The 21,927-nt window shown below is 42.9% G+C and overlaps 2 protein-coding genes across 3 annotated transcripts; one reads left to right on the forward strand and one right to left on the reverse strand.

The window, feature by feature from the left end:
• Positions 1 to 299: 299 nt before the first annotated feature.
• Positions 300 to 15,976, reverse strand: npepps (aminopeptidase puromycin sensitive). Of its 2 annotated transcripts, none has more exons than XM_076091757.1 (23): positions 15,585 to 15,976; positions 12,304 to 12,394; positions 12,056 to 12,133; positions 11,810 to 11,931; positions 10,591 to 10,698; positions 9,361 to 9,561; positions 9,039 to 9,135; positions 8,912 to 8,945; positions 8,301 to 8,415; positions 7,932 to 8,096; positions 6,931 to 7,035; positions 6,787 to 6,847; positions 6,593 to 6,702; positions 6,325 to 6,388; positions 5,823 to 5,962; positions 4,517 to 4,651; positions 3,626 to 3,845; positions 3,291 to 3,433; positions 2,925 to 2,981; positions 2,028 to 2,135; positions 1,534 to 1,689; positions 1,284 to 1,331; positions 300 to 823 (listed from the first exon to the last, which is right to left on the reverse strand). In XM_076091757.1, the coding sequence occupies exons 1-23, from the start codon at positions 15,705 to 15,707 to the stop codon at positions 677 to 679; spliced, it is 2,628 nt and encodes an 875-aa protein (XP_075947872.1). In that variant the 5' UTR covers positions 15,708 to 15,976; the 3' UTR covers positions 300 to 676. The 2 variants fall into 2 exon arrangements, with proteins under 2 accessions (XP_075947872.1, XP_075947871.1); XM_076091756.1 differs by having other exon boundaries at positions 12,310 to 12,394; positions 15,585 to 15,766.
• Positions 14,807 to 21,839, forward strand: mrpl45 (mitochondrial ribosomal protein L45). Its single transcript, XM_076091816.1, has 8 exons — positions 14,807 to 16,748; positions 17,729 to 17,924; positions 18,172 to 18,289; positions 18,430 to 18,528; positions 19,171 to 19,219; positions 19,318 to 19,467; positions 19,639 to 19,812; positions 21,294 to 21,839. The coding sequence occupies exons 1-8, from the start codon at positions 16,686 to 16,688 to the stop codon at positions 21,390 to 21,392; spliced, it is 948 nt and encodes a 315-aa protein (XP_075947931.1). The 5' UTR covers positions 14,807 to 16,685; the 3' UTR covers positions 21,393 to 21,839.
• The last annotated feature ends 88 nt before the right edge of the window (positions 21,840 to 21,927 follow it).

Genomic DNA, 21,927 nt, shown 5'->3' on the forward strand with positions numbered 1-21,927 from the left:
AGTGATGGAGGATCAGTGTTGTCGGACACAACACACATTAACCCCGCTCTGCCCTTCTGCTGTCACCCAATCACAACGCCCGAAAGAGAGGGAGGGGGGGGGTGAGTTACTTAATGAGAGGGGGGGGGGGGGGTTCAAACTACAACTAAAGAAATAGGAACGAAATGATTTGTTTGTACAGAAAACAAACCGAAGTAAACAAAGCAGCAAATGCAAATAATTCATGCATTCAAAGTGAGTGGCAGCAGGAGAAATTAAAGTGTGTGTGTGTGTGTGTGTGTGTGTGTATGGGGGGGGGGTTCACAGTTTTCTCAGCTACGACGCAGAGATGGAGGGATGTGTGCATACGGGTGCGTTAGCGGGATTAGCGATCAGGTGGAGGGTCGTGTGTGTGATGGATGGTGAGGCGCCGTCTGCTCGAGGGCAGAATGAGTAAAACTACATTCCTGGTCCGACTGAAATCAATTTGCGTTGTTAACGTAGAAAGAGTCTCTGTGTGTTTCCAACACGTTGTAGATTCTTGGCTTTGCCTTCTTGTTTCATACAGTTTCTTTAGAGTAATGAAGCTTGCTGCAAGTACGCTCTGGTCTCCAGCTCTGGTCTGCGGGGGGGGGGGGGCTGAGGCAGCTATGATGCTGGAAGGTCCGCGCTGGAGGGAGGGGGGGGGGGGGAGGGCTCAGACGGGGGGCGCTTTGCGCTGCAGTAGATACTGAGAGATGTCGTCTGCGTCGCGCTTCAGCCAGGCGACGTTGAGGTTGATGTTCTCGCAGCACTGCTGCACCGTGCGCTCGGCCGACGGCGCCGGGTGACTCTCGAAGAAACTCTGTGACGAGACACAAACACACGGAGCGGTCGAGATCTCAGCTCAACGACAACACCAGGTCCAAACGTCTCTATTCAGGCTCAGACTGAGGTTCATGATGGCATCACCCTTAAGTCTTATTTTCTATTAAATCACCTTTCTATCATGAATATAACTCATAATTTCAATAACTTCAATAAATGTGGACTTTTAGACTTCACGAAGCTCTGGATTTATTTTATTATATATATTATTTCGTCATTTATGGATCTCAAAGCAAAGCTTTAGTAGCACCTCATGTGCACATTCTGCCCCCTAGTGGTCAAACATGGTTCTTTGTAACATAATTCAGCTGATTTAGAATCAGTTTCCATTTAGAAATCAGTTCCAGAAAATAAAACAGAATGATTTATATAGGAATAACCCTTTTTCCCATCAAAAACTAATGAACCTAATTCATAATAATAATAAGCACTCTCACCTTCACTTCAGCAGCCATTTTGTCGATAGCAAATCCATCAACTGTGAGCTGCAAAGACCCGTGAAGAAGAAAAAGAGATTTGAAGCAAACAGACCCTGGAGTTCATGTCCAACATGAACAGACCGGAATGATTAACGTTCCTGCTCTTCCACCACGCTCAATAACCGTAGTTATTAGTGTTAAAGAAACGTATGGTACGCCGACACATTAACACGTGACCTGATGGAGGAGCAGCGGGAGGGTTTCTTACCTTGATGAGCCGTGATATGAGGAAGCCGCCCTGGTAGCGGTTGTAAAGCTCCTCCCAGTTGTCCTTGACGAACTTCCAGGCAGCTTTGCGGCCTTGTTTACTGCTTCCAGCCACGCCCCCGATGACGGACACCGTGTCCTGGGGACGGACGTCTTCCTGTCGGGGAGAAGACCCAGAGAGAGAGAGAGAGAGAGAGAGAGAGAGAGAGAGAGAGAGGTTAGCTGAGGAGATGCAGTCAGCAGCTCAAACTTGGACATTGAGCTTATTGCGTTGTTGTAGTTAACACCTCGCTGTCTCTCACAGCGTCGGTGTAATCATTAAGCCACAAAACGGCACTGAATTACAAACCGACTCAAAGTCCAGATCAATAGAGAAATAGAAACTGGGTCAAAAACAGAACTTTACAACAAGTGACACTTCTCTCGTTTCCTCCATCAGCCGCAGAAACAAAACCAAAAGCTGAGCAACACGAAGTCAACGCGGTGGCGAGTTACCGAGAGGGCGAAGCTGAGGACTTTCTGGATGAGGTCGGGGGCAGAGATGGCGCCCAGAACTCGCTCGATGCGATTCTTCTCCTCCTGCATGTCTGCTAGTTTGTGGAGCTGAAAGGTTGGAGTGACACAGACAGAGAACGGATATGTGAGAGAGAACCAGAGAGATCATTGGAGAACACAGCAGCGCGAAGAGAGGACACAAAAATACGATGGAATAAATCAGGGGGCGACTCCTCTGGTTGTATAGAAGTCTATGAGAAAATGACTCTACTTCTCTCTTGATTTATTACCTCAGTAAACATTGTAAACATGAGTTTATGGTCTCAATCTCTAGTTTCAAGTCTTCTTCAATACAGCATGATGTTCATTTAGTAAATTATGGTCCATTTAGAGTCACACAGACCATAAAGCAGGGGATGCTTTAGGGGCGGGGCTACCGTGATTTTGTTGCCTTTTGGCAAAGGGTTCAGGATTCGTACTTTTCAAGATGAAAATAGTTCATCGGTGGGCGACACGCTGCCTCAGTGACTAGAAAGAGGATTATGTTCTTTAGACGCTTGTCTGCTCAAAATAAATGAAAAACAGATAAACTAATTAATTATTATATTATATCTGGAAAACAATACATAGATCTCTATTGTTGTAAACATTGTGATGTTTTAATTCAGTCTAACGGTGTTTTATTGCAGTAGTTGTATCCATGTCTTAATGTGCTGTATCGACTTGTCTCTTGGTCGGGTCGTCATTCTAAATGAAATCGCTTCTCTAATCGAGTTATCTGGTTAAATTAAAGGTTAAATAACAATCGATAAAGAACTGGTGACTTCTGTGTACCGTCACACACACGCAGTGAAGATGTTTGGGTGAAACAGTCCAACATGCTCGCTGCCGTCTTACCTTCAGCATCGTGTCCAATGTGGCACTGTCTCCATGCTTCAGCACTGTTAGATACACCTGGAAACAGAAAAGGAGGTTAATGACACATGTTGGAAGTATTTTTTTGTACAAAGTCACATGTTGAACTGAATACAATTCCCTTTATTTAAATATTCTTCTGTAGGAAAGTATTTACGTATATTATATACGGTTTTATGCATCACATTCGATTCTTTTAAGAACTTTATTTAACCCTCCAGTGTTTTTGATCCCGGTGTTGGTTTAATCTGATGTTTCTGCGCCTGTGAAGCACTTTGTAGCCTCGTTAGTTATCACATTCAACGGGTCGTTTGAGAATATGCACGGTCGGCGTTTTGTTCGGCTCACCGGGCTCCGGAGGTCTGCAGGCAGGACCGGCTTTCCCTCCACGTGGTCCCTGAATCTCCGCCGGGCCTCCTCCAGCGTGGGCTTGTGTCCCGCCTTCCCCAGCTTCCCCAGAACAAGACTTCTCAACAGGGCGTCCAGGTGGCCTGCAGGACGGAAACCATCACGCTCGAGTTATCTTTGTCTCGCTACACAACACTGAGACCTTCAAGAGGACTAGTCGGGTCCGGCAAAGGTCTGGGCAAAATGATACTTCACCACACGGGAGGAAAAACCACAGTTTACAGTGGTATCGTGTACAAAAACATAAAATAAATGAGATGTCCGCCGCTCCTCACCTTCCCCCGGTTTGCAGTCCCAGCCGAGCTCCAGGCCGATGGGGGTGAAGAGGTCCCGGATGAACTCCTGGATCTCCTCGTGGAAGTCGGTGTGGGACAGCAGCGAGGACAACACCCCCAGGTTGCAGCTGAGGTCGCTCCACACCGTGTAGTTGGGCTCGTTGACGAACGCCTCCATCAGCTTCAGCACCTCCACCGTGCTGATCATCCCTGCACGAGACTGAAGGCACAACAACAAGTTCAGGAGCCGCTTTTTTCTGTCGTTTCACGGATCATTTCTATCGTTTAAAGTAGATTATCGGTGAGTTTCTTTTTGCCAGATTTAAAAAAAGGTTCAATGATCCCGCTGTTCTGTTTAGAATCATCAGAACGTCAGAGGTTAAATAATAAACGGACGTGAAATCTTTAACTTCATGAAACCTCTTCACCACACTGACTCATAACAGCAGCTGAAGGGAGGACGAGGAGGACGAGTCAAGAGTCAAGCTTCATCTGTTGCATCATAACATCATCCATATCATGAGTCGTATTTCATTAGTGGCCAAACACACAAACCTAAAATGGAAAGTTTGACCTTTTTCTGGTCTTTTAGAAAACAAATCTTTGAATTTTATACGAGACCAGTCGCAGGCTTAATCATAAAAAAAACTTTAATGTACTTAAATGTTAATATAAGTTTGGACTTAAGTAATAACACCAAATCATTAACGTTAGGAATCTTTTTCCTCGGCCACCATCCCTCACTTTGCCTTTTTCAGTCTTCCTGCGCTCGTCTATTCTGTATTTGTTTACACTGGAAGGGAAGTTTCATCAAGAAAATCATTGTTATTGTTTCGTAGCCCGGCAGTAGAGATGCGTGTGTGTGTGTGTGTGTGTGTGTGTGGGCGTCACCAGGGAGAAGAGGTCGTTCTGCAGGCCGAGTCGGTCCACAGGCTGCAGGCTCAGGTCTCTGACGCCCGGCAGCAGACTCTCCAGCATGGGCGTGCTGTACTGGATGCGATAGAAGCCCACGGTGCCGGGGTTGATCTGTGAACAGCAGGGACACAACCGGGTCAGACCTAGTTTCAGCACTTTATACCTCTCAGGCTGAGTGCTCTTATCCAGCATGGCTTTCAGGGAGTGAACCAGCATCGCCCCAATGCCTCAGGTTTTAGTCAACAAAAGGATCGTCGTGGTGGCAAAACTTCCCCAAATAATTCGGACATTTAACTGAACATTAGAAGAGATCTGTGTTAACATACCACACACATGTAGTTACAGTCGGCTCTATTGTGCTCTATGAAGCAGTGATGTTATACATATTTACATATTCACACAGTCGGCCTTTCATTGCCAGCTCTCTCTTTTTGCATACGTCTGTATAAACGCTTACTTTTAGTCTGAATTATAACTTTAACTTCCTCGTATTTGTGTAACATCAATTTACGATCCCCGTACCGAGCTCTGATTGGTCAGGAGGCGGTGGTTTTACACGAGCTGATCTCCTCTCTCCAACAACAAACTGAACAACCCGGAGTTAACCCCGAAGTCACCTCGATGACCACGAATCCTGCTTCGTGAAACAAGGATCAGTCGAAACAGAAAGGAGCTGCTCGTGACACTTTTACCCACAATCCCCGGCAGCAATTACAACCATGGGCGAGTCTGATGACCACTTCCTCCCAACTGACCCAAAAAAGGAACAGTCTGTAAACTTTGCTTCAACTTTCCATGATATCAGATCTCTCATCTTCTCTCATTAATTCAGCTCAAAGAAACCGGATCCCGTTTGGTGAAAGTTTAACTTTCCTCTGATGGAAAGAACAAACACGGCGACTGTCTCAGCTTAAAGCTTTACACGTTTTGTTATGTTCGTGACCTTTTACACAAACCTGGATATGCAGCCACGTGTAAAGACTTGTAGAGCCACATTACGATGCCGCAAAGATGTTGTATAATATAAACAAGTGATCACATGAATATTCCACGCAGAAAGAGAACTGCAAGCTGGAACTATTCAAGCACTTCCACATCAAACCGGCATTTTCACAAATGAAACTAAATGTTTTATTGACTACAACTAGAGAGATGCATCAATCTGATCATTCAGTGTCAGGAGAGATGAAGTTGGATCCGTGCGTTCCTGATTTAAAAGCTAAAACTGTTGTGAAGTGAAACATCAGTAGCTGCTGTTGGAGGCGCGTTGACTGGACCTCACCTTGACCCACTGGTCGGGAGCGACGCCGCTCACGGTGATGGTCGTCTCGGGTCTGTCCAGCAGAACCTTGAGCTTCGTGCATTTGGGGTCCTCGCTGGTACAGATACTAACGGGGACCATCCAGCTGGGACAATCCTCACCTGATGGACGACAGACGAGCAACGCAGCAAATGAGACGGTCGACAAAAACAATAAGAGAGAGAGAGAAGATAAACCCGGTCGTATTTAGGAACGACAGGAATAAATACAGATAACTAGAGGATGTCAAATGTAAATCAGACGGATAATAACAGCAGAATTAAAAAATAGAAACTACACGAGAGCAATTAAAACATCCCAGTGGCGCGATTTCCACGATTTCCAAGTTGCAGCGAAGTAACAGAGCACAACAGACTAAAGATATAATATGATGAAGTAATGATGCAGTAATATATAATAAACATAGTTCAACATATAATAGAATATAACACATAGAAACACAACAGGAGGACTTTAAACTCACCATTGTGTGGTCCACTGGCACAGAACTTCTTCTGAGATATCTTGAGGATGCGGTCGTCACCTTGCTATAAATAAACATCACGGTTAGTGTGTGTGTGTGTGTGTGTGTGTGTGTGTGTGCGTGTGGCTAGTAAATTAGAAACAGCCACCAGACAAACACTGTATCACTGCTACCGGTGAATCTCATTGTTAAGTAAGTAGGAGAGAAGTTGATAGATGGATTTGTAGCGCTCAGCCTCGCGTCTGGTCGTGTTTCCAGTGAAGCTCACCTGCTCCTCTTCCACTTCTATGATCGGGAAGCCCATCTGCTTGGTCCACGAGCTCATCACGGCAGCGATGGGTTTTCCACTGGCCTGTTCCAGACAGTCCCATAGGTCCTCTGTGGACGGGTCAGAGGGATTAGGAAAACAGATTTCACACCGCGGTTTCATCTCGAGGGGAAACGTGCGCGGCGCGCTCTTACCTGTCGAAGCATTTTTATGTTGGAACTTCAAAAGATAGGCGTTCATTCCTTTCCTAAAGTCCTACAAAAGGAAGAGTGAGAGGTGAACCTCGAGGAACAACATGGAAACATGGAAACATCGCTGCGAGTGTTCGACAAACCAACCTCGTCTCCTGTGTAGTTGTGCAACATGCGGATCACAGACGCTCCTTTGCTGTAGGAGATGGCGTCAAAGATCTCATCCACCTCTGATGGATGACCCACGTTCACCTGGAGCACCAAACACACATCAGACGTTACAGAGCCAGACGGTAACGCGCTGCTAACATACACGACTAGAACCTTTAAATTCCCCAAAAGGCCCTGGTCGGGGGTTAGTACTTTCTATAAGTACAGGAACCTTCGGGGGCGGAGTTTGCAGGGATGGCTGATGCTGATTGGTCAAACACACACACAGCACCACTGCTTCAACTTGTGTATCGCTTCAGTCATAAAACAAGGAACTACTCCAGCATTGATTCAGCACCATGTTAAGACGAACATTTCTCTTCATTTGATAACATTTAGAGTAAATTGAGAAGCTTTCTGACTCATTTTAAAAAGGATGAGAGAAAAAGAGAGAGATGGCGCGAGCAAACTGAGAAAAAAAAAAAAAAAAAAAAAAAGAGAGTGAGAGAGAGAGCTGTTCACGACTTTTTGATGGTTATGTTCTAAAGCACCAATTAATAACCGTCAAACGATCAACAGCTGTGCAGACAGACACTCTCACTCTCCTCCTCTGCATTGTAATCACAACAGCTGCAGGTGTTTTAGGTGAGCCGCCCTCATCACGAGTCATGCTGCTTTATCAAACGACAGCGGACTACTTTGCTAAATCTTCAGAGGCAATTAGAGCGCTATGGAAATACAAACAAACAATCAGCTGGAGAAACCTTTTAGATCCTTGAAAGGTAGTACGGGACTAAGAATTACTTCTAAAAGGAGCTTCTTGGTGACAGCGCAGCTATAGAGTCATCCTCTCAGACTTTAGACTCAATAAATCGATTGTGCCGACATAACTACGTTAGAAACTGTAAAGATGAGACGACGCATCCCAGTGGAGCGATCGTAGTGTAAAAACATTCTTCCCCGACGTATCGAGTGGATCCCTCCGGTCCACAGCTCACCTCTATGGGGTGGCTGCTGTCCAGCGCGTCCAGGTCCAGAGCGCGGGTGTAGTCGGCCGAGACGAACTGGGTCCAGATGTCGTACTCTGGGAAGCAGTGGTCCACACACAGATACTCGATCCAGGATGCAAATCCCTCATTCAGCCACAGATGGGTCCACCATTCCTGTTTACACACAAGATGACACCGGGTCCTCAAAGTCCTCAAACACACACAGCTTGCGTTGTGGAAATCAAGCTTTCCTTCAGTACACTAAATAAAACGGGTATTAGCTTCTTGACCCACAGCTGCAGAAAAACTTCTTTCTCCATTTCAAAACATTTCTTCTACAGTTTCACAAATAGCCGTTGGGAGATTTTGGCCGCTTACCATCGTGACCAAGTTGCCGAACCACTGGTGGGCGAGTTCGTGTCCGACCACCAGCGCCACCCACTGCCTGGAGGACGAGCAGGAGTCCTTGGCGTCGATTAGCAGTGCCGTCTCCCTGGAAAAACAACAACAGAGAGGGTAAGTGAGACAGCTCCTCCGAACACAGCAGGGGTTCCCTCCATCAACCATCAGCTGCCGGGCTGTTTATTAGGAAACCCTGCATGCAGGTGGCTGAAGATGGCCGATGAATGAAGCCTGCTGCTGTGTGCTAATCCCACGCCTGAATACCTAAGAGGTGGCAGCGCGCCGAGCTGAACATAAGGCAATTAAAAAGCCATCACGGCTGTCAACCGAAAAGAGACAACGGCAACGAGAACTGTGTCTGAAAGAAAAGGGGGGGGGGGGGGGGGGGGACATGCTGAAGTTTACAGTTATTTTCTAGATGAATCACTTTGTCTTTAAAAAGTCAGAAAGTAATGAAACACGCTAATTCCCCCGAGAAACATTTTCCAACATCAACATTTATCCTAATTGCCCACAGCCTAGCATGACATGGTTGGTACCAGCGGCTTCACTGTTAAATGAGTAGTTCAACAGCAGCTCGGTCTTACCTGTAGGTAACAAGGCCCCAGTTCTCCATGGCACCTGAGTGGAGGGAAGCGGCAGACGTTTCACTTTCAGCATTTTTCAACTGGAAACGTCTCAAAAGTACTGAATGTGGAATCGGCTGCTACTTACCAGCAGCAAAATCAGCAATAGCTATGAGATCGATTTTAGGCAACGGATAAGGAACATTGAAGTAGTCTTTGTAGAAAGGTAAGGTCTTAGTTGCAACCTGCAAAAATAAGAGAACGTATTTTAAAACGTATGAATGATGTAATAACAGTCTGCTCTTTGTGTTCTATACGGAAAGACTAAAGGGGACAGAAATGATCAAGCAGGATAGAATCTACCATGAGATGCTGGTATACGTTGTTTTTCATGTATTTGTCTTCATCTCCAGTCGTGTTTGTAGTTTGTATAAATGAAACCATCAAGTAGCTGCTGTGGCTGTTCTCACCTCCAGTGCGAATCTCCCTTGTTCCGCCTTCCCGACTGGCGTGTAGACGCGTACCGTTATGCCGTCTGATGACTGGCTCTCCACAAAGTCATATTCACCGATGACAAAAGCTACAAGGTATGTGGACATGATGGGCGTGGTGGCAAACTTCATCTCCACCAGGTCCTCGTCCTCCGGATATGGCTTTCGATCGATGACATTCTGGACGAGGGAGAGGTTCAGTTTAGTGACGCCGAGACAGATTACCGACAACAAAGCATGAGTTTAACCGACAACATGGCGCAAAAATGGGACTTTTGGTAGCAGATCATTGTCCTTATATAGATTTCATTCTGTGCTGGGAGATAGTGATGTTGTATAATGCTAACAGACAAAAAGTCTGGCAGTTTGTTGGGGACTATTTTCAGCGGCGGATTAATCCACATTGGGTGCTCTAGTGACAGCAGGGAGGTGTGTGTGTGTGTGTGTTCATGGTAATAAATCACCAGACTTTCCCCTTTGTATCATGTTGACGTTTATGTCCAGTAGTTATCTAAAGAACCTGCAGACATATATCCCCATCTGTCCCAGCGTGTAAACCCTCACGTTTAAACTGGACTGTTAGAAAAAGGTCACGGTGGACTCGCTGAGAGAATAAATTCCAGCAAGTATGTGGAGACAAAAGGTCAGGAGCTGGACTGGCATCAGTCTGTGCAGAGCTTAGTCCTGCTGGACACAATATTCTAACGTCCTTCCTTTTGGTGCTGCACATCCTGCACTCTGTCTGTAATAATCAGTATTTGTCTATAATATATATATATATATGCACAATCTGACAAGATTGGACATAAACACACATTCATATTCATTCAGTCATCAGAAAGAGCAGATTTAGCTTCATGGTCAGCACCAGACGAGCTGCGTTAGCCTGGAGCTGTTGATGGGGAATCATCCAAGACAGATAATTATTTATGATGCAATTTGGCTGCAAACGTGTTCAGTGAAAAAATGACTGTGTACGACAAACACAACACACATGTTGTTGTTTGTGTGTGTTTTTTAAGGAAGACTTTGACTGTACAGTAGAGGCATTTCACACATTGTTGTGAGTGAGACAGACAGACAGACAGACAGAGAGAGACAGACAGACAGAGAGACAGACAGAGACAGACACAGAGACACACACACACATAAACTTGTGAGCAGAGAGTGGCTCGGTCAGAGTGTCTCAGAGTGACTTGTGACTCGTACCATATTGGACAAGGCTACGCGGTCCTTAGGAACTATCAGAGCGATGTCAAAGGTGGCTTTGATCGCTGGCTCATCCCAACAGGGGAAAGCTCTGCGAGCATCCGTGGCCTGGAGGAGGAAAGAAGGGGGGGGGTACAGTGATTCCATGATAGCACACTTTATACATGAGATATACATGATGTATCCTGTTTACATTAGTTTATTCACTTTGCAATTACAGTGCACCTGTCTCACACAAATATATATTATTTTACATTTTAAATATGGTATAATTTATCCCTAGATTGTAACTTTTGCAGTATTTTATGTCTGCTGGAGGGAGGCTGAGATCCAACGACTGCATCTCTGTAATTGTTGTGCGGACGAGTGTTTTTATGCAACCTATTATTTGGTCCTCCTGTGTGGAACAGCTTTCACATGACATCATGCCGACCTAAAGACTTCCTGCTATTTGTCCTTTCAGAAGTCATTTTGCTGTGTGAGCAGCACGGGCCTCTCGCCCTTTGTTTCAGGCAGCGCTGCAGTCGAGCGGTTTTATCTCCGACAGGTGGAAAAACACCTGTCAGCCGTTTCTCACAGCATCAAATGTAGTTGTGGCATTTCCTTTATATTTAAAAAATAAAAGCCCCAGAGCCAATGATTTGATCTACTGACCAGCCTCGGAACAAAGGGGCCTTTAATTTGTTTTCCAGCGGGGAGCCTGAAACATTCACCACTTTAGGCTCCGTCACCACAGGTGTCAAACTAACCGGTGCTACCGGTCACTGTGAGTCGTTACAGCTCCTACCTGAGTTCATGTTACATCGTCCTGAACACACAACGTGAGATAGAGAGATTACACAGAAGTTGTGGTGAGGAAGTGGTGTCTCTCTCTCTCTCCTCTCTGTCTCTTTATCATCCAGAGTGCACACACAAACCTGTGTCTGTAAACATCAGGTGGATACTCTGCAGGTTCTAATGAGAGTCAGAGTCCAGACTGGAATGACCTGGTTTTTAGCTAAACTTTCCCCAAAACCCTTGCTTACACACAGAAACATCTTCAAAACATATGTATAAATAGTATGAAATGTGAGACATTGCCTCATCTCTAGGAGAAATCTGGCAAAAACCAACAAGTCACATGACCACCAGGCCTATGATGCAACACAGGCAAGTAGTGTGTTAAGCAACACACTCAACTTTCCCAAAAGAAAACATTTCCTTGAGGCCACCAGCTTACCTCAAACTGTGTGACAGCAGCGTAGCGGACCTCTCCAGCAGCGGACGAATATTTACTTCTATAGAATCCCTTCATTTTGTCGTTCAGCTCCCCGACGAAGTCTATCTTCAACGTGCCAGAGCCTGAGGGGGGGGGGGGGGGGTTAGTTCAGCCATAACCAATAAATATATTCATTCTTCATTCTTCAAGTGTAATAATGTTTGAAAAACAGACACAACAGCAGAGACGAGTGGAGTCCCTTCTCACCTTTCTGTAGAGCACTAGGGAATGACAGGGTGACTTTCTCATCCTCATTCTGATAGTTGAATCCTGTGGCATTAATTTCTAAAAAGGGAGGAAGAAAAAGATATGAGACCACGAGCATGAAATGCTCACTCTTACTATTTCAGGAATTAAAAAAAATCAGGTGTAATCGAAAAAAATCAAGATACCTACAAACTACATTTTAATCATTATTAATAAAGAATAAAGGAGCGTAAAAAGCCGAGTCTGACCCTCACCTTCTCCTCCCTGCGGTACGAAGGACGCCGTGATGATGTCGATGTCAGCACAGTTCATCACAATCTGATTGGTGGCCTGTGTAACCTGTAAATATTGACATAAAACAACATCATTTATCCTCAATAATCTCTGCGGTGACATCATTTCAAATCCCAACATGTTTGGGAAAGGTGAAGCCTGAATGAAGTGTAAAGCTCCAATAAAACTACCACCGGAGTATGTAAAGAAGCAGGAGCTTTTGTTTTGACGAGAGCAAATGTAACTGTGATGGTATATATGCAGACGGATCATCAGATAGCTGAGGCGGGAATGAATCTGCTTACTGAGCACTAAACACACAGAGATCGAAGGGCAAACTGGGCACAGATAAAGAACCAGTCGGGGTATGCGGAAAGAAATAAAGTGATGAAAACAAAGACAGGAAGACAGACTATGGGGCTTCTGACTTGTGATGTGGGAAACCGTGGATGTGACTGCCTGATTTATTGAGAACGAAACACACTTTGAAGCCTCGCAGTTTTCAGAAAGGGTTGTTTAATAGTGACGCTGCTGTTGTTTGATACACTCGGAGGCCGTGATTAAGAAACATGCCGGGCAAATGGCAAAGCGCCACATTGCTTTGGTTTCTTCCGGTCCATTGTATTTCACCCAGGCTTTGTACAAACCGCAGGAAAAATGGGTGTTACTAAACCAAACTGGTGAAGAATGTTCGCCTCTCAGCACGCACAGGAGTGAAATGAACTTTCAGGAGGACTCAACTTTAAGAGCTGCTGAAATGAGGATTTGCATTAAGTCCCGGCAAACATCTAAATGACGTAATGTTTGAATATATTCAAACCTTGACTGGATGTTTTATCAGTAGGGTTGGTCTAAATCTGTTTGAATATGTCACGCTTTAATAGAGATCATATGCTAAATAGTAATAAGCACATGATCTCTCATATACATTCCTCGTGCTAGGTGTCATGGCTGTCCTGGAGCCAATAAGACACCAAACGAAAATAAGACAAACTTCTCAAAAACATCCAGCGCCAGCTTTCAATGGCTTAGTGCTGAAACAATAAATTGATTGACAGAAAGATAATCATCAACCTCTTTGATAAGTAATCGTAAAAGTGGTTCTTTGAGGAAACATGTCAGGTCTTGTGTGAGGTGTGAGGATCCAGCATACTTGTCTTTGTTTTGTAACATTCGTAAACTGGATTTCTATGAGTTTTGGGCTGCTGGTCAAGCAAAACGTTATTTACTTTGTTTTCCAGCTGTCTGCTTCGTTTGTCATATTTGACTCATGCTCCTTGGAGTTAGTGTTATCTTATCATCGTTAATTTAATACTCATAACATTATCTGCTCTTGATAGGGAAGTCGTTTATATCCCAGTAGTGAAGGGTGTCGTATACACAAAGAAAAACTAATAGCAACAATGTACATTTAGCCCATAATATATAATGACGCCGTGTATCCTGATTGCTCTGATAATGTGTGTTGAGTGAGTGTTTACCACGACACAGCTGACATGTGTACTTACACACTAGAGGCACAACTTCACCTCAGAAATACATTCACAGTAAGCTGGTGCGTTTGTTTTATGTGTTAGTTACATAGTAGCTACACCCACTGTTGAGATAAGCCTCAGGGATCCAAACTGATTCACTAGCCTATCACCTTAAGTCAACTGAAAGCTAACCAGCATTAGCAAACGCAGCGTGCATTCCTTACGCAGACTTACTATTTAAAGAATATAGTTTAAACTTAACTAGAGATGCTCTGAAGACACTCTATCATGCATAAATTAACTTACAAGTCATCTTCACTGTCAGGACAGTTGCGTTTACTTGAGTGCTGTACTTAAGTACTAATTTGGAGTATACTTATACTTTACCAGAGTATTTCAATTTGGAATCAATTTACTTCTACTCCAACACATCTCAGAGAAAAATATTCTACTTTTTACTCCATTAGAATTATCTTGACAGGTTTAGTTACTTTTCAGATTACCATGTTTCATATCATTCCAGTTCAGTAAAAACATTATTATAACTGAAAGATGAAGTGTTCATTTGTGTGTTGACAAAATCCCCCTACTTATTATGCTAAATAAACTATTTAAAAACCAGATAGTAAATGCACAGGGCTGTTTTTTGAGATCATGAGAAGTTGACCAATACTTTGTTCTCACAATTACAAACATGTTATTGTAGAATGATGCATTACTGTATATTAAACTACCCAACAGTATATGAAAGAGTTTAAATCAGCAACAACCTTAAACATCTAAAAGTAAAAATGTAACACATTACTGCAGCAGTAATATTAATTCAAAAACATAATGTATAATAGTATAACACTGACATTTTACTGCTAAATGAATACTTTCACTTTCCATACCTTAAGTACACGTTACTGCAAATACTTGTGTATTTTTAGTTACGTTAAGGTTAAGTTAAGTAATCTCATAGTGTGGCATTAAAGTAAAGGATCTGAATACTTCTTCTACCACTGTAAGTGAGGCAACATGTTGCCATGATTTAGCATAAACATTAGTGAGCTTATAGCTTAGCAGCTAGTTGGCTAGTTGACAACCTCAGTGACCTTAAAACAGATTAATTGATCGTGATTTATAGCAATGCATTGGTGTACTAAAGGGGTTAAAGTTGCTGGCATACAACAAACAAAAGCTCTTGAAACACATTAACGTTAAGCGCCTGTTAGCGGGCTAATGTCCACGGTACTAATGGCTAAAGCTAACATGAGAGTGCAAGTCTGCTGCTGTCTACGGGACTGTTGTGCTAGCTAGCTGGCTAGCTTCAATTAGCTTCTGGCTAGTCACAGACATATCCATACATTATTTTTTCCATTCGTGGGGCTCCTTCAGCCAGTGTGGTGAAACGGTTAACTAGGTTATCAACCGCCAGCTAACCATTAACGTTAGCTAAAAACGCCAACACAGGTCAGCTAGGTTGCTACTGTTGTGCTAGCTAGCTAGAAATTAGCTTCTGGCTAGTCACATACATATCCATACAGATTTGTTTCCCTTCAGCCAGCGCGAGAGCCCCCGTCGTGAAACGGTTGGCTAGATTGCTAACCGTTAACGTTAACGCCAACACAGGTCAGCTAGGTTGCTACTTGATGAGCTAGTGGTTTAAATTAGCTAGCTACTGGTAACGTTAGCTGTGGTCAGATTACATAACAAGATCCCTCCGCCATGTACAGACTAGACAAATAATCCATCCATGTATGACGCTACAAGCGCTCGGGTTTCAACGTAACCGTTACCTCCACGAGCGCCTCCAGCTTGCCTTCGAAGGTGAAGTCGATGAGGTCGGGCTTCAGACACAAGCCGTAGTTGACGGGGTAAACGTCAGTTGGTAACCGAACGAAGGGCCTCCTTTCGGGCATGGTTCCTGTATTTTTTGAGCCAGTTGCGCTAATAACGAAGACGGTTGTTGTGTGTTATAATTCCAGTTATCGTTCTGAGTTTTATTAAAGCAAAAACGGGCTTCGACAGTGATGATGGTGGACAGCAAGTAGTGAGTCTGTTTTACGAATGACAGCGGAACCCTGCGGCCCAGGAGCAGCGACATCAACTGGAACCCTCTCAACACTTCTCTACCCGTAGACTTCTTCTTCTTCTTCTTCTTCTTTTTGAGGTTTATTAGCGGTTGGCAAACAATGAATTGGTGCATTACCGCCACCAACTGGTATGGAGTGTGGATCAGGATGTCTAGTACTTAATAAAATAAAATAAGAAACAACTGGCTCATATTTTCTTTATAATATTAGTTAGTCCAATATATTGAAATAATACTTGATAACATTCACTTTTTGAGTTCTTTTGCAGAATATCCACTACATCAAACCGTACCTCCATCTTGCCGAGGTCTCCAATCAGCTGCCCTCTGTCCTGTTCATGTGTCTGAACGTTTTCTAAAGAAAAATAAACATTTATAATAATAATAATAAAATAAAACAAAACAAAGCAAAATAAAATTTAAAAAAATGGACTAAAAATGTTTACCTAAAATGTTTACCTAAGTTAAGAACACAAAAAGACATAAATAACAAAATAATAAACAAACCGAATGCATAATAACAACAACAACAATAGTAATAGTAATAATAACAATAATAATAATACAATACAAATAAAACAATACTACTACTACTACTACTACTAATAAAATAATAATAATAACATTTGCATAATAATATTAACGTCCATAACCACGCATTGATCTGATAATGTACTGAACCGTACGACTACAATTCAAATCCAATTTTTTGCTTTAGGTAAAATAATTTCTGTATAATATAGTTTTAAAGACCAACACAAAGTTTTATTTTGAAAGCGGAAATCGGAAGTCTTATGCAGGCAAGATGGCGACGCCCATGAGGAGGACACTGGTCGCTCTTCACAGAGCAACATTGAGCAGTTTCAAGGTACTGAGACATCTAATGACACTTTACTTTATTAAATAAAGACAGTCGGTATGTTGTTGAAGCAGCTCGTTTGTGTGGCTTGTTATGAAGGTTTATGTTTAAAGGGAGTCCTGAGGGAGCTAGCTTAGCTATTGCTAGCTGACTGGACATCAGACAGACAAGGAACAATATTTAGATATTTAGATAGATAAATAGATAGTTACTTACTTTATTAATCCTGCAAGGGGAAATTTTTCGCTACAGCACCAATAAGTACAAAATAAATAAAGTAAACATATTAAATATCAAATGCGCAATATATACAATAAGAATAACAGAGTAAAAATATTAGATATAAAATTGCACAATATATACAATGAAACAGAATAATATTAAATTAACTAACTAAACAGTAGTGCAAAGATTTAACCAAACAACAAATAACAACAACAACAACAGAGTGACGGTGTTTTAGTTTTGTTATAGTTTTGTGATTGATTTAGTAACTACCAGGAAAAATGAAAAATAGATCAAATGTTAGCAAAACAAGCAAAAACTCTCAGCGAGTTAAAACTCTGACCTACTGTCATTTACCATCAATCTTAACCTAACAGTCACATTTTCGACTTCTTATAACATTAGTTATTTGCGGTGGTGGAATGTAACTAAGTACATTTACTCAAGTACTGTGCTTCAGTACTAGTTCAGTACTTCCACGTTATGCTTCTTTGTACGTTTAGATGTAGTGGAGTAACGTTAAAAAGTAAATATTGTACTTTTTACTCCACGCTTCCAGTTCCAGAAATGTGCTGATTTTACATTTCTGACAGTTTACTTTTATTTTTGCACCTGCATAATAATATGTATTGTTTAGCCTTTATTTAGTTTTATTTGCACTCTATATATATTTTGTACATTTTCTCACTTTGTGTTGCAACTGCTGCACAACAATTTCCCCTTTTGGGAAAAATAAAGTTTCATCTTAAAACCCGTTCTCCCAGAATGCTGAGGGGTCTCTGGACGTGCGGCATCCCGTCCCGCTGTACCTGCCGGTCCGCACTAAGAAGCGGTACTTCGTCCCTCCGGCGGCCGGGCTGAAGGGAAAGAAGGAGGAGAACCCGGAGGCCAAGGCCCGAGCGGCAGGCCTCGTCTTCAGGCAGCAGTACTTTGAGAGGCCCATCAACATCGCCTGCACTGGTAATAATGTTGCTGCTTTTTTCATCTTAACGGGAATACATGAAGGTATACTGCTGGTGTGTGAGGGGGGGGTTGTTAACAACATTCTAGTACATTTATCAAATACAACATATCAGACTTTAGAGGGATAAGAGCAGTGAAGATGATCAGTTTAATAAGTTAAGTTTGCCACATTTGTCCTCAAATGTCAACCCCAGGTCTCCTGCTATTGTACTGATTGATCGTCCCTGTTTGATGTCTTCACCAGCGGGCATCTTTGACCCCTACATCCCCCCGGAGGGCGACGCTCGTCTGTCCACTCTGTCTAAAGAAGGCCTGAAACAACGAACTGAACAGATGCGACAGAGTGCCGGCTCACAGCTAGCGTAAGATTATGTCTCTTAACTCTTTCTTATCACCTTGTTTCAGCTGTTTCACTGAATCACATCCAGATCATCTTACTCACGCACACTTTGCAGCGGACGTGAGAAAGCAGAATTTATTTCTTTGTTGTCGTTTCTTACAGGATTCGTAAAATCAAAGAGCACGACTCTCAGTTCACAACGAAGAGTTTTGCAGAGCGAGCTCAAGAAATGTTCATGGAGGCCCACGACGCCCTGACACAGTAAGAACATGACCTCGTGTCTCTCTCGTCTCTCAGCCGGCTGACGCAGCTCAGCCTCGTTAAAATATAACTCTGTTTTACTTGCAAAGACGATTAATTAGCTGGTTCGTCCTTTTATTGTTAAGACGGTCGTGTTGCCGGTTTACTGGGATCAAACTGTCTCGTACTTTATTTCCTCCATTCAGGACAGCGCTTTACAAATACACAGTTCACTTCAGTTCAGTCATCCCGCTGAGAGCGAGGCGTATCTATGTGCAGGTTGTTAAGATGCTTTCTTGGTGTGACTTCCTGGTTCTCGCCGCCCCTGATGCACAATAATGCAGCTTTTGTTGTTTGTAATGTTTTGATATTGTTATCATATTTCATAACTTGTAAAAACATCTTGTCAATAATATTTAACATCGTCATATCTTATGCATATTTATTTTATGTTCTCTGTAATATTGTGAAATCCTAATATTCTATAGGTGGGGGCTTCAAATAAGCCCAGCTGGCTTGTTGCCTCTTCCTGCTCTTATGTTTTTTATTTTTATTTTATTGTTTAAATTGTGCAAAATAAATAAACTAATCTAAAAAGTGTCATGTGACTGAAGGCTGTCTCTGGGTTTAGATGGGAAGATGAACTGCTCTTTGTTTTTGCAGGTTCAACAAGGAGAAGCTTCACTCCCTGGTGACAGAACGGTGTTACCCTGTAAGTGGTTCTTCTTCATGTTGCTGACGTTTGTCACCAATCCGCTTTCATCAAATCCCCATTTTATTTTGGTTTTGACTCCTCTGTCCCGTGTTCAGGAGATGACGAGAGGGAACCGTTACAAGACGATCAGCTGGAGGTTCGTCGAGTCCCTGGAGCCGCCCAAAGTGGTCCACGCCCGCTGCCCTGACATGATCACCAAAGGAAACCTGTACGGCCAGGTTACGGTCCGCATGCACTCCAAACAGGTACGACCCGTATGGTAATGCTCTGTAGTCGACTAAAGTCAAGTCATGATATGAGTATGATCTATTTGTTGCAGAGCTTTTTCTCGAAGTGTGTGTTCGATTTAGAGACAATATTACAATCAGGATCCATGAGACTTTGTGAAGACTCTTTTACGTGCGGTCGTCCCGTAGATTCTGGCCATCTACGACCGCTTCGGGAGGCTGATGCTGGGCAGCGAGGACCAGCCGAAGGACGTCTTGGAGTACCTGGTCGTAGAGCGGCACCTCGTCAACCCCTACGGCCGATGGAGGTTACACGGGAAAATAGTGCCGTCCTGGGCTCCGGCCAAAGACCCAATTATCAAGGTGACCCTCTGCTCTGCACTGGCTGACTACATTTATCTTTTAGTAGAAGAAGAAGGCAGAGTTCAAGGCAAAAAACTAAAGTTAACTATCCAGTCCATACGTCACTTTAACGGCCACATGAACAAGATGTTTCAAGCTTTTCAGTATAATTTTCTTATGTTTACGATTATTCATTTTCTCTTCCTTTGCTTCATAATGCTTTTAAACATCCATTCCTTCTTCCCCTCAGATAGCAGCTGTTTGGTTGTTCAAAAGCTTTAATAACCTGTCTGGACTGCCCATCACGTTGAGATGTGTGCAGAAGTGTTGAACCTCCACAGTGTGGTGGCAGGATTACTAACCCTAGTTTAGACTGATGCAGGCGAATACAACAGTCCTACCTTTTCATGGAGGTGATGAGGTGTTTTTATATTGTTTGTCTTTATCAACAATGTAGACTAACGGCACAATACAATATATATACATATATACAGAGAATGGCCATGCGAGAATTATTTTAATGCTGTTAACGCAAGTTAATTATTTTATCTTATTTTGTAACGAGATAATCAACTCGTTATTAATGTTTATCAAAGAAAGGGAGAGAGAACGGCGCTTGTTTTCTTGAGATAACGAAATATTTCACTTGAAATCTCGTGAAAATATAAAAATAAATTGCTAGCACGGCTGTTCTCTGCTACCGTAGGTTTAATAGATCAATCTGAGTTTTCCTGATCGACTCGTGATGACCCGATTGTGTTTCTCACTAAGATTCAACCGCATTAAACTCGAATATCTCCATGATTATATGAATGTCTCGTTGTGGCTCCGTCCTTTACTTCAACTTTAAAAACAAAGCTCTGTTAGATTCTGGTTACCTGAGTCGGGTTCAGTGTCTGCGTCAGTCTTCACGACACGAGACAGGAATAGAAGTTGACTTGCATTATACGCATCACTGCAAAACGCAGAATATAATCACCTTAAGTCTGTGAGTCAGCCCCGCTGTGGCTCGACTACAGTAGACAGATGGAGCAGTAATGTTGCCCGGGAGGTGTTTCTTACTCTGACAAAGCTCCGCCATCAGTGCTCTGCAACAGTTTCTGTTACCGTCTGCCGTCTCATGGTTACTTTTGTTATTAATAATGATAATACAAATAATGAGGCGCTTGTTGTTCATGTGATCACATTTATAGTAAGAAAAGAAGGGGAATTATATGATGCAATTCATCATTTGTAGTGGTAACACACACCATTTAAAGCCTAAAATGGTGTGTATATACGTATGTATCTATATAAAAATACAGATGGATAATGTTTCATTGTTTATCAAGTATCTTTAACAGAACTGATCTTTGTCCTGAAGCTTGATTTCCCTCAGAAGAAGAAACGGCTTTAAAAGTAGCATTGAATAGATGGTTGAGATATTTGTTGATTTCAATTAATTTGACTAAAAATGTGACTCTGCTTACAAATGACTGTGATCTGCTTCTTTCCTCCTCCAGACTGTCATGATTCCAGGTCCAGAGCTGAAGCCAGGACAAGAGTTTGAGGCCCTGAACTATGAAATTCCCAAACCAGAGGCGGTTCAGTGGAATAAATAGGCCACCGGGTGGCGCTGCTCTCAACACCAAACCACACTGGGACACGATGAGCAGTCATGCGCCAAATGCTGTTTACATTCTGGCTGTGGCTGGTTAGTTTGTCCACTTTGGCAGGAAACCAGGCTTCCTTTGGAGGCGCTTATCTGTTTGAGAAACGCTGTTGGCTGTAGAAACGGTGGAAGCAGCAGGTGAGTTTCAGGATGAGCAAACTACCGAGTCCTGCAGCCAATAAAGCTGCTGCTCTCCCTGCAACGTACAACACTCTGGAATAATAACAGAAATACATTTTCTCTAATTAGTTTCACACATTTTCATGTTGTTTTAAGACTAACTTAAAAAATAAAATGTACAGATCTCCAGAACTTGAGTGGTTTATTTCTGTGATGAATATACTGCACGTTGACCTCAGGAAATACAAAAATAAAGTCCCACCTGCGTCTCCTCATACCAGTCGATTCATTTCTTTCTTTATCAGAACAATCTTTCACAGAAGATATTGCATACAAAACAGAACATGGCCTCTTTATATTTGCAA

Source organism: Anarhichas minor, unplaced genomic scaffold (genome assembly GCF_050575085.1).
Source record: "Anarhichas minor isolate MPS153535 unplaced genomic scaffold, ASM5057508v1 ptg000014l, whole genome shotgun sequence".
Lineage (NCBI taxonomy): Eukaryota > Metazoa > Chordata > Actinopteri > Perciformes > Anarhichadidae > Anarhichas > Anarhichas minor.